At 31.2% G+C, this 13,390-nt stretch overlaps 2 protein-coding genes across 2 annotated transcripts in view; one reads left to right on the top strand and one right to left on the bottom strand.

Moving 5' to 3' along the window:
- The window catches only part of LOC123290919 (huntingtin), a 39,715-nt gene extending 37,135 nt beyond the window's left edge, over positions 1 to 2,580 (bottom strand). The window contains exons 1-3 of the mRNA XM_044871301.1: positions 2,461 to 2,580; positions 1,878 to 2,340; positions 789 to 930 (exon numbers count right to left, since the gene is read on the bottom strand). Coding sequence (XP_044727236.1) covers positions 789 to 930; positions 1,878 to 2,340; positions 2,461 to 2,549 — 694 coding nt within the window. The 5' untranslated portion in view covers positions 2,550 to 2,580. The remainder of the gene's footprint in view (positions 1 to 788; positions 931 to 1,877; positions 2,341 to 2,460) is intronic.
- A 352-nt stretch (positions 2,581 to 2,932) lies between these two features.
- On the top strand, positions 2,933 to 5,321 carry LOC123290645 (ankyrin-1-like). The gene is made up of 2 exons (XM_044870903.1): positions 2,933 to 4,541; positions 5,134 to 5,321. Exons 1-2 carry the CDS (start codon positions 3,083 to 3,085, stop codon positions 5,319 to 5,321), a joined length of 1,647 nt encoding a protein of 548 aa, XP_044726838.1. The 5' UTR covers positions 2,933 to 3,082.
- Positions 5,322 to 13,390: the final 8,069 nt, after the last annotated feature.

Here is a 13,390-nt window from a genome sequence, read left to right as displayed (position 1 = left end):
TGTTTCAAAAAGCTCATATGGAAATTTTTTATAGATCATTTTCATGAAATAAACAAGCGTTCGAGTGGTATTAATAAATTTGTTGTAAAATAATTTTTAAAATTTTGGTACGCTTCTAAACTTTATATAAAATTTAGGGATAATATTTCTCTAACTCTTTCAACCCTTCGTGCAATACTAGAAAATATAAGTATTCAAACGAGCTATTGCTTTTCCATGATGACTTTTCACAGAGATGCAACTGATGCAGAGATGAAATTTAGGTAAAATTGGTGTTAAAATTTTGTTCCTTTAATACTTTAGTTGAGTGTACTTAAGTAACTACTATACTTAATTCTTGATAAAAATATTAGAAGCTGTTGATAAAACAAGACTAAGTATCAATTTTAACACCCGAACAAAAAAAACGGGCTTATAAGTATGATCGCTATGTGTTTGAGTGTCTACCTATCTGTCTGCCTGTGGCATCGTAGCGCCTAAACGGATGAACCGATTTTGATTTTTTTCGCCTGAAAGGTAATTTAATGGAGAGTGTTCTTAACTATGTTTCAAGTGTGAGTTTAGGATTCCACACCCAGAACAACTAAAAAATATGCGATGATCCTCAAAATCGGTTCAGTTTGGAGAAGGTTCTGAGGAAAAAGGTAATTTAATGGAGAGAGAGAGAGAGTTCTTAGATATGTTTCAAGTGCGAGTTAAGGGTTCCGTGCTCGAAAAATTTGTCTGAGTTTTTTTAAATATTGTAAATTTCACTTACAATTAAATCAAAATAAAGAAAGTGAACTTACCTAGAATTGTATTCAAAACGAAAGTAATAAAGACTTGAGGTTTTCTACAATTCAAACAAATAGTAATCATACTATTTGCTGCCGTTCGACGAACAACTGCTGATATATGAGATATATTTAGTAGAAATGTTCGTAGAAGTGTCTAAAAAATATAGCTTATCAAATCACTAATCAGGAGATACATTTAGTAGAGACTGGAGTACGGTAAACAGCTTATATTCGATTGGTCTCGAAATTCTTATAGCGTCAAAAATATGTAATCCGCGATTTTAATTACTAATCGCGGATATAAAACCGAAGAACCAGTCTGAACCAGAAAGTGATTCCTTAACAGTTTTCTTTTATGAGAGCCGATGGTAAATGTTTGCCTGAGTGTACTCAACCAAGTCATACTCATGCAAACTTGTGCTTTTTCGATTTGAGACCACACGGTGGGACAGAGGTACCGTTGTTCCGGACTCCACATTCTTTTTAATTTACATTTAAATAAAACTATTAAAATTTCTATTTTGGACAAATGTTATCATTTTTTTATCATTACCATTTTTTACCTAGCCTCGCCGTTTTCAAGATACAAGTATTTGAAAAAAGCAAATTGCGGGTTTTCGCCCAAAATTCGTAATTGACGAAAATAAAGATTATTTTGTGGTTCCGGTCAAAAATTTAATTTGAAACTAACTTTTATAAGTGTTTGAATCCGTACTTATTTTTCAAACGTTTATAGAATGAAAACAGCGAGGTTTGGTGAAAATTGTCAAAAGTCAAAATATGCTTAGAATTATCCAAAATATAAGATCTAATGGCTTTCAAATAAAATTTTTGACCGGAATCACAAAATAATCTTTATTTTCATCAATAACGGGTTTTCTTACTACTTCTGTCTTCTCTGAATAACCTTTTGTTGAGTACATTTAGACAAACATTTTCCACTGGCTCTCATAAAAATTAACTGATGAAGAGTCGATTCTTAAGTGCCTTATTTCCTCAAATATACTGAACTGGATCTAACAAACAAAAACTCCTTTTAAGGCCAATCAGAGGTGGACCGCTTTTAGAACTCCAGTCTTTAGCAGAATATTATGCAGTTACCTTAATTTCATTATCAGAAGCAAAACAGCCTAAAGCAGTCATAATTTTGGCCAAACTTTGATCTAACGTTTCTAGGACCGATTCTTCTACACGTGTGGCAATTTTAACTATACAAGGTACCAATATCTGAATATAAGGTTTTCCCTTTTGCGGTTTAATTAAATGACATAATTGCGCAAATCGCGAAAGAGCTGCGCGTAATGTTCTTGCTGAACCATTTTTCTTTATTTCTTTGTGTAATTCAACTTGGATTTTTGCAATATGACCATCTGACATAGCCCGTATTATTCGATTTAAACATTCGTCGGCACTCATTCGTACGTCTGATTCTGGATCGTCGCATAATTGAAGAAATACTTCTATTGTAACGCTCAATAAGTTTGGAAAATTAGGCAAGCTGCGTATATTTGTATTGCAAATTGTATCAGCTATTATTGAAATATTTGCTACTTTATCCTTTTTTCTGAAAAAGTTATTATACATTAATAAAGAAACTAATCGTTTCATTCTATCTATTTTTTTCACTAAAAATTTTGCAGTAATTAAAAGATTGTCAACAATAAGAAGAAATTTTGACACTTACTTCACTGTTAAATCTATGTTTTGTGCATTCAACGTTATTGACAGCCGTAATGCTTCTAGAGCTTTAACTAACTTGTCTTGTGAAGCCATTATTATTTTATTAACATAAATTAAAGAACTACTTAATAATTACATCTTATAATTATATTTTATATTATATTTATTATTATAACTCTATTTTTAAACCATATTAGTCTCAATATGACATTTCTATATTTACTACCGAACTGACATCTATATTTTATATGTTTGAAATATAGTGCGTAGTACATCTACTATAAAGGTACATTCACATTATACTTGACGAACGACGTTAAGAGATAGTATTGGTATGTTTTGCTCCCGAACGGTGCTTTTTTGCGCATTCATTTTTTACCAACTGAAAATAACTGCCAGTACCTATTATAACGATTCTAAAGAAGGATTGTAAATTTCAGTTGGCGTATCTCTAGGGTATATTATAGACGCTGTTAAAAAATGGAGCCAATGTTAATTCAGTGTGTACTACAACATGGAGAAAAGGCTATGCTCCACTGCACTTTGCTGTTGAAAAAGGAAGTAAAAAAGTTGTCAACTTGTTTCTAAGTAAAGCTGCAAATGTTGATGTTAAAGGAGAGGATGAGATGACTCCTCTTCACATTGCTGCTAAGCTTGGATACATAGATATTGTCGAGGATCTTTTAAATCATGGCGCGTCTATTAATTTTTTAACATTAACGGAAAGATACACGCCAATCCATTTTGCTGTTGAAAACGGTACCTCAGTAGTTATCACGATGCTTTTAAGTAGAGGTGCTAATTTTGATGTTCAAGGAGAAGATGGTATGACTCCTCTTCATATTGCTGCTAAACAAGGGTTTATAGACATTGCTGAAGATCTTTTAAATCATGGTGCCTCTACTCATTTTTTAACATTAAAGGAAAGGTATACGCCACTGCACTTTGCTGTTGAAAAATGTAGTATAGCAATTACTTTATCGCTTTTAAGAGCAGGTGCAAATGGTGATATTAAAGGGGAAAATGATATGACTCCTCTTCATGTTTCTGCTAAAACAGAGTGTAAAGAGATTATTGAAATTCTTCTAAGGCATGCTACTTCTACTCGTGCTTTAACATTGAAGGAAAGATATACGCCATTACATTTTGCTGCAAAATTAGGTAATGAAGAAGTTGTACATGTATTCTTGAATAGAGGTGCCAATATTAATTCTAGCACAAAAGAAAATTCAACGCCACTTCTTATTGCTACTAAAAAAGGACACGAAAGTGTTACAAGACTGCTGTTACAACATGGAGCCAAAGTTGATCACCAGGATACCGATGGAAAAACCATATTGCACTACGCTGTTGAAAAACGGCATTTAATCATTGTGAAGGATGTTTTAAAGTATTGTCCTGGCATAAATAATAAAAGTAACAGAAGCTCTCTCAAAACCGCAGTGTTCGAATGTGGAGAAGAGTATAAACAAATTGTTGAAACTCTTCTAGAATACGGTTTCATTGTTAACCCCACAGATACAAATAATCCTGTGTTATTACACACTGCTGTTAAAAAAGGATATTACAAAATTGTTGAAGAACTGCTGAAATATGGTGCTGATGTTAATACGTTAAATGATTCAACTTATGAAGAAGGTTTTACACCCTTACATACTGCAACCAAATACAAACAGGAGGAAGTAGCTAGATTATTGGTAAGCTATGGCGCTGACATAAATACCCAAGATAAAACCGGAAAAACTCCAATATTTTATAGTATTGAGAATAGTGATTTGAAAATTACCAAACTACTTTTAAGTAATAAAGCTATTGTAAGAGATAATCCTGAGCTTTTGAATACTGCTGCCCAGAAGAGTTGCATAGAAATCGTTAAAGCTCTTTTGCATTATGATGGTGATATTAATGCTAGTGATAAATATGGAAGAACAGCATTACATTTTACAGCTTTAAGTGGTCGTGAAAACGTAACTTTTTTTGATGATTTTTTATATACAGAAAAAGAACCTTTTGTTAATGTTATGGGAAAAATTGCTAAACTACTCTTAAGCAAAGGTGCTAATGTAGAAGCTCAAACTAAAGACGGTCAAACAACACTTTAAATTGCGTCTCAAACTGGATATGGAAAAGTTGTTGAAGCTCTTTTGGAATACAGTGCAACCTCGATATAACGAATCTGAAGGGAACCAGTAAATATTCGTTATATCAAGTAATTCGTTAAACTGAGGTTTGTTATATTGGTCTAAGAGGTTAAGTTGGTCTAAAATTCGTTATAAAGAGGTAAAAAGTGTCGGAACCTCTCGCGACATGAATTACATACTATGGAGTATACTAACTTCATATATTGGTGGGACTTTATACGTTATATAAAGGTTTTGAATTGACGAATTTCGTTATTTAGAGGTATTTAAATTTTTTATGTAGTTGAAAATTCGTTATAAAGAGGCTGTTCGTAAAAAATATTCGTAATGTAGAGGTATATTTTATATTGACTCTTATGGACAATTCAAGGGGATTGCGAAAAATTTGTTAAATCGAGGAATTCGTTATATTGAGGTTCGTTATATTAAGGTTGCACTGTATAATGCAAACATTAATTTTGGAGTCTCCACGACACCACTTCACTATTTTGCTGAAAGAGGAAATGAAAAAATTTGCAAACTACTTTTGAATAAAGGAGTTAATGTAAATGCTAAGCAAAATAATAAATTCCCTGCACTGCATTATGCAATTCAAAATGGTTATATAAAGGTTGTAAAATTATTACTAGAACGCGGTGCCAAAGTTGAATACAAAGTAAAAGGCGCTACACCACTACACTTGGGTGCCGAAAAAGGTTACATTGAAATCGTAAAAACTCTCTAGAAATTTGGTGCAGACGTTAACTCTATAGATGAGTATCACTGAATTTGTACTTTTACTAATTAATTTTAAGTAATTAACAAGTGAAAACAAACAATTGACTGAGTTAATTGTTGAAATACTATGTATAGACAGTGTTGATGCGCAATCGTTTGTTTTTTTGACGTCACGTAAATAACAAAAGATATTCACTTTTAAATACACAACACACAACTGATATTCCTATATTAATACATACTATAAAATTTGCACCTAATTAACGCCCTCGTGGGTAAACAGTGATGTTTACAAAAAAATGTTTCAAACAAAAGTTGTTTAATTTTTGATAAGGAACTTTTTTTACATTTAAACTTTTGTTCTATCTCTAACGGCTTACAAGATGGGTCCTACGGACCCAAGACCCAATTGACCTATGATGCTCATTTACGAACTTGACCTGACTTTTTACGTCCTGAGTACGCTGTAAAATTTCAGCTCGATATCTTTTTTCGTTTTTGAGTTATCGTGTCCACAGACGGACGGACGGACGGACGGACAACCGGAAATGGATTAATTAGGTGATTCTATGAACACCTTTACCAAAATTTTTTTCGTAGCATCAATATTTTTAAGCGTTACAAACTTGGGACGAAACTTAATATACTATGTATATTTCATATATACATGGTATAAAAAGATATTAATTACCAAAATAATGGTTTAGTTGAAATGCCAAGCCAATAAAGTTACGGAAAAAATATTTGAACCAAATTTAAATTCTATTCTAAACACTTTTGGACTCTTGATATTTTTCACTTTCCTCACCGGTTTCGATATATAAGCGTTTGAAAGAAAAAACGTGTTTTTGCCGAAAATTTTTTATTAACGTAAAACAAAGATTTTTCACCTCTCATATTAATTTGCTGACGAGAAGTAAATTGCTAAGGTAGACTGTTTTTTCGGTTTTATTTCTTCGATTAGTATAAATAAAAATAAATATTATTTTCGGCTCGTGGATACCAAATATAAGAAAGATATCATACAATTTTGTTTTCGTTTTTCGTGGTGAAAAGAATAACTTCTTGATAGGAAGTTAATAAAACTATAGCAAATAAAACATAAAAAACGTGATAGTACACGACCTAAATTTATTACAACATTTTACAAATGAATATTTTTGTGAGATAGATTTTACGTTAATTTGTCTTTGAATGATGTTCACGAAATATTGACAAATTTTAGACAGTATAGGTATACTACGTAACGTATATGTAATTTATGTTATCGGAATGTAATATCAGTTGCATATCATATGTGAACAAACACAACTCATGTCATAATAAATGTTTTATACTAGGTTCAATCTGATGTCAGAACATGATGTCTCCGATCAATTATGAAACTTTTTCATTAAAAAAAATTTTTATTTTGGGCGTATTATTATCAGTCAAATTCTATTTTAAGAGCGGGTTTTTTTCAATTGTCAATGCATACGTTCTACTGACTTAGTACTCTAGCATCATCCGGATGACCGTAAAAAAAACGACTTTGCTCGCAGTTTGGAAACAATTTTAAAACTTCTAGCACAGTTTTACGAGATGCCCAAACAAATTTGTGAAAGAAAAAACCTCTTTCCATAACTGAGACCTCACTAATAGTATAAAATATCAACTAGAAGCAATCATATTACATAAAAAATTAAAAAAATTATTAATATATAGTGTTTCAAAATGTTTCACAACTGATTTTTCGACCGATATTTCGCATGTTATCGATCAATTAATCAAGCGCGCATTATCCGCACATATTCAGGCAACTATTAAAGAAAATTTTAAGCACAGAAACGTTTATAAAAAAGCACGCGTATATGAGCTATTGGAATTTAAAGAAACATGGCTTTTGGTCGATAAAAGCGATTTTTACCCAAACTTTTCAATATTTTTCAAATTTGCAAAAACGATCTTCTTCGGCATATTAAGAACAAACTTTTCACTAGGGTTCGTTTTAAAATATATTTTTTTCAAAGAGATATGGGCGTTTCAAAAAAATGCAATTTTTAACAGTTTTTTTTCAATAAATTTTTTGTTTTATAATTTTTGACATCTAACTGGGCTAGATCGATTCGAAATTAAAAGTTACGCATTTTTTGAAACTTTTTTTTATTCAAAGCGTATTTCTTAAAAAAACTGTTTTCGAGCAACTTTGGCAGCCATTTTGAATATCATCCCGTAATTTAAAAGTGTAAAAAAATAGTGCATTGAATTCTACGGAAAATACATAGACTTTTTACATGTATTGGTTTGCTGTATCTTGACAATGGCTCGAAAAATTTAGATTGACCAGTCTACACATAGAGGTAATAATCATGTGACCTCAATTTACATAAAATATGAAAATAATCAAAAATATGTATTCATAAATTGCATAACGCACCAAAAATAAAACCGGATGATTATAATTAGAGACAACGTTAGTTTATTTGTGATATAGATTTACAACTTGCTTAATACTTTTATTTTTTAACAAGTAATTACTTTTAATAATTTTAAGTATTACCTGTTTTTGTTTAAATTAAATTAGATATTTTCATAATTATTATTAACTGTTAAAACAGCATCAGCACTCCTGCCATGGTTGCTTGCGGCTTTCTTTGTAAGCATGCGGGTTATGTACTTATTAATTATAGTACATGAGCCAGCTAAAAATTTGTCAATATTTTCCTTAGCCCAGTCTGCTGGTAAGTTTTGTTGTTTTTTTTGCGAATGGCTGAAGATACTATTATAAGGGGTAATTTTGAGCAGTGATCACGAATTTTTGGGTCAGCGCACAAAATTATCCCTTAAAAAGTATTTTCAGCCATTCGCAACATTTTTCGAAACGGGCTCGATTTTAACTACCAGGTGCCTGACTTACCTCTCAAGCGATAATTTGTGAAATGCATCAAGGAATAGTATAATAAAGTCTCGTGAACGTCAGTTGTAGTTACGTGGGGGGAGGAGGAGGGGCAGTGGTAATAAATATGCATTTTAGGGAAAAAATACTCCAGTCCAAAGTTGTAAAGCGTAAATTAATAATAGTAAAAGTAATTTTTTTTTTAAATATCGATTTTTCCAACAATGCGAAATATTGGAACCAATCAATATATACAGATTGGTGGGAAATTTTATGCTTAACAAACACCAAAAACACGGAAAATTGTACATTGAAGTAGATTTTTCAGAAAATATGAAAAGTTTATATATACTAATCGATCGTAAATTTTACATCCGATAATTTGCAAGCGATGTATTTTACCTCTAAAATGCATAGTTTTCGAGTAAATTTCAAAAAATTGTGGAAAGATGTGGATAATCGTTGATTTTTCCGAAATAATATTTGTTTTCTGCACATATGAAAAGTTTTATTTTACGGTGCGGATGCGGCAATACTTGTATACTTGCCATTTTTTAAGGCCAATAAAAATATTCAAATTCAAATCAGAGAAATTCGGCCAACTGGCGATAAAAATTTGTATCAGTAAACACAAAGTGGACCCCTTTTTCAGTAGTTCCAATTTAGACCACTTGATTATCACCTGGCTCCAAAACTTCAGTTTATTTAACTTAATTTGATGAGAGTATAAGTTATGTTATTGGATTTTAAGTAGGTGATCAATATTGACAAATGAGGAAATATTTTTGCATGTTCAATTATTAATATTCAAGTATCAATCTAGTTGGACATTTCATAACTGATCTGATTCGTTAATTGAATTTAATCAGTTTATTTTATTTATTAAACACGATAGGAATTTTTATTCATAATTATGATTTAAAAACTGTTTAATGCACATAATCATGTGTATGTAGTGACAAGTATTTTGTAACAATAGGGTACTTTCGTTAGTGAAAAATAAATTATGAAATTGGAAATAAACGGTCTGACATATCGGACAAGACTATATTATACTATGTATATATGAAATATACATAGTATATTAAGTTTAGTCCCAAGTTTGTAACGCTTAAAAATAATGATGCTACGAAAAAAATTTTCATAAAATCACCTAATTAATCCATTTCGGGTTGTCCGTCTGCCCGTATGTGGACACGATAACTCAAAAACGAAAAAAGATATCGAGCTGAAATATTTACAGCGTACTCAGGACGTAAAAAGTGAGGTCAAGTTCGTAAATGAGCATCATAGGTCAATTGGGTCTTAGGTCCGTAGGACCCATATTGTAAACCGTTAGAGATAGAACAAAAGTTTAAATGTAAAAAATGTTCCTTATCAAAAATTAAACAACTTTGGTTGAAACATTTTTTCGTTAACACCACTGTTTACCCGTGAGGGCGCCAATTAGGCGGAAATTTTATAATATGTACTATACTTGATTATCAGTTATGTATGTGTCACATGTTTGTATGTGTAATGTGATAAAGAAATCAACACTGACTATGCATGGTATTTCAACAATTAACTCAGTCAATTGTTTGTTTTCACTTGTTTTATTATAAAATTGATATACTATTCTTGTAATATTATTTATTGAAAGCAGCCAATTATAAGAATTTTTTAAAAACAAGGAAAAGCTTCAGTTTCTTAACTTCACTAATGTGAACAATTTGAATAATTATGCGATTTTATCATGCGATTTTTGCATGAAAGGTTTTATTGCACCAGCACTTGAACGTAAACAGTTTACTAAAAACCTGTAAGAATTAGTTTTTACTCGAAAAAATCTAGATTGTCTTACATTATTACCAGAAACCTTTAGTAATGTATTTATTGAAAGAAAAATTGATCCTCCGTCATTACAGCAATGCAGCGATTTTTTTCATGTTAATTACCAGAAACCATCATTTTTTTTACAAACTTTATGATGTAATAATTTTTTGGCAAAATAATTTTTTGGTAAAAGACAGGTAATTTTTGGTTAATTTATTATTTTTCCCAAATTTTATTTTATACCAGCTATAGATACAAGCATAGCGATTTATTTGGAATCATACGATAATGAGGAACAGGCTTAGGTATTTATTGGATTTAATATAATATTTAGAAGGATGTAGTTTGGTAAGAGTGAGGTTAAGAAAAGATTACCAAGTTACAAAAGTTAATTAAAAAGCCATTTTAAATAATATTTGATCAATTTTGGGTAGGGTTGATTTCACTACTTTTGACGATTTCATTCCCTCCAGCTCCACGGCTCTAGGGGAGGGGTCCCAGATGGGAGTTATATCAAACCTAGGACCTTGTTGATATAAACCCTGATACAAAGTTTCACTGTTGTCCCCTGGACAACGCTTTCGCGAAAAAAAAGCGGAAGCTTGAATTTGTTATTTAAGTAAAGAACCTAAATAAAATTATTTAATGTAAAATGTATACTACCTTTCAATTAATTTTGAAGTTCAAAATTAGTTCAGTAGTTTAGAGTCTAAATTTGACGCTGTAATGTGTAAACAATCGCACATTTACTTTTGTAATTTTTGTGAGCGAACAAACTAACATTTTACAGTTTAATTAATTTACAAATACACTGTACAAAATCTTGGTCAAGGCGTCATATATTTTGCAAACATCTCCTTTGTAGGAATGCACTATATCGATCAGGAGCGAGTTCACACTCCGATTCGCATTTGGCCGATTCGGGTGCTGTGCCATGACCATCAACTTTTTTGAGCGCTGGCTCCGCGCTTGTCTACATCGTTAAATGAGTAACTATACTAAATTTCAAGTCAATCGGGTTTATAGTTTCAGAGATCTCATGATGAATCAGTGCTATTTCGCTTATATACCATGTGTGTTTGTACCATCTAGGCATAAACATATCTGTAGTATGACAGAATACATCAGTTTTGTAATGCATCTAAGCGAGAGGTTTTATATACATGTATTGATCATTAGTTGGAAGACGCTTGGAGAGTGGGAGTTTTTTAGTTACAGATAACTAGTAAGTATGCAAATACAAAACTCCCACTCTCTGCATGCATACAACAGAAGATCTGTCGTATCGCATCTGTAGTCTTACAATACATGTATATAATACCTCTCGCTTAGATGCATTACTAAACGGATGTATTCTGTCATACTATAGATATGTATATGCCTAAATGGTACAAACGCACATGGTATAGATTTAGATATATTAGAAAGTTTAAGATAAAACAACAACAAAAATTTTAAAAATATAAATAAAACAATAAAAAACTATTCAACATTCCTTATAAAGTAATATAAATAATATTAAAGAGATCTTCTTCATTTTGTTGTAAGAAACGTGGCACGAATTTAAAATACGATTCTACAACAACAACAACAATAATACTAATAATAATTATTATAACAATTTCTATAAATAAATGGTGGTGGGTGCGGTCCTTGGAGGAGGTCACACCAATTATTTTCTGATTCAGTAAATATTTATTTGAATTTATACTAAGAGTAAAAACATTTTTTTTGCTCTCTTTCTACGTTGTAGTTTATTTCTGAATGAACAATTTGAGCTTTACTCAGTGATGGATTTAGGCCTAGACCCGTGAGGCCCGGGCCTAGGGCGGCAGAATTTGAAGGGCGACAAAATTTATGAAATGCCAAAATTTTGAAGAAAAAAACCAGAAGAATTCAGCCAGATGAGTCGCGGGTAAATGAAAGAACACCTTCTTCTGGACAAGAAAATTTTCGTACAAATGTGTATTATCCTATTCTAGATACTCTGAGTGTACAATTGGCCAAGCGTAAAAGTGCATATGAAAAACTTTATGAAAATTTCAATTTTTTTGATAATTTATCTGAAATAGACACAAATGAATTAAAAAATCTTGCCAATAAACTAATCAGTTATATAGTAATAAGTATTCTGATGATTTGGAAGAGATGTTAGGCAATGAATGCATTCATTTACATTGTCAACTCAAAGATTCCTTGGCAAATATGGAAGATGTACGCTTTGCACAAAAAATATGCAATGTATTGCATTCACGGAATCTTCGAGATGTTTATCCGAATGTGGACATTGCTCTCCAAATTTTTTGGAGTATTCCGGCTACAAATTGTTCAGGAGAAAGATCTTTTTCTACTCTTAAAAGGGTAAAAACCTATTTACGCGCAATCATGGGCCAAGATAGACTTAATGCACTTGCATTACTGTCTATTGAAGCCCAACTAGTCCAAGAAATTAATTACGACGACATAATTGACGTTTTTGCACGAACCAAAGCCAGGAAAAAGAAATTTTCAAATTGATTAATATTAAAAGAAATATGAATTATTTATCTGTCTAAAGTTTATTTATATATTTATCTGTCTTGTTTATCAGTAATATTTAAAAAATTATATTTCAATAAATTAAGATACTTTAAATTAAAAAACTGGATCAAAATTAATGAAATTCATTCTATCCAGAAGGGCGGCGCATCGAACGGGGCCTAGGGCGGCAGCAAGCCTAAATCCGTCACTGAGGGTATTTCAACAATTAGCTCAATTAATTGTTTATTTTCACTTGTTTTAAAGTTGTATTGTAGACACTAACAAATGAAAATATCATAAAATGTATAGATTTCTGTTTTCGATGTGATGACAGTACTGTCTATCAGAAAGTGAATAGCATTATAACGGTATACGTACTATAAGATAAGTAATAGAATAATACAATATTTAAGGATGTATGAGCATGACAACAATGTTTGATTTAAAGGCTCAAAATTTGTTTGTAGGTAGTCTTTTACTCAAAGAACATGTGGTTAAAATTTCAACATAGGTAACCGGGCAAATTTTTAAGAAAAAAGTCATTAAAAATCGATATAAAATACATTGGCTCTTATGGAGGAATCTCAAAAAACGACATTTTTTGGAAGTTTTTGATAATTTTCATTTGGAATGAATGAAAACAAATTTAAAAAAAACTTTTTAATAGAAAGTAAACATATTAGCAATGAATTAGAAAAGAAAAAAACTAAGTGTCACCGTCCATATAAGGGATGTAAGAGCAGGGTAGATTAAGGGTTGAAATTATTTTTATCTTATTTTCAACTTTGATGATGAATTTTGTTATAACTTCATGAATGTAGACGAAAAATAAGAATAAAATTTTTCGATATGTGTCTTGGTTTTCG

The sequence above is a fragment of the Chrysoperla carnea genome, chromosome 1 (genome assembly GCF_905475395.1).
Source record: "Chrysoperla carnea chromosome 1, inChrCarn1.1, whole genome shotgun sequence".
NCBI classification, from domain to species: domain Eukaryota; kingdom Metazoa; phylum Arthropoda; class Insecta; order Neuroptera; family Chrysopidae; genus Chrysoperla; species Chrysoperla carnea.
Note: the sequence above shows the minus strand (reverse complement) of the source record. Positions and strands in the feature narration are given on the sequence as shown.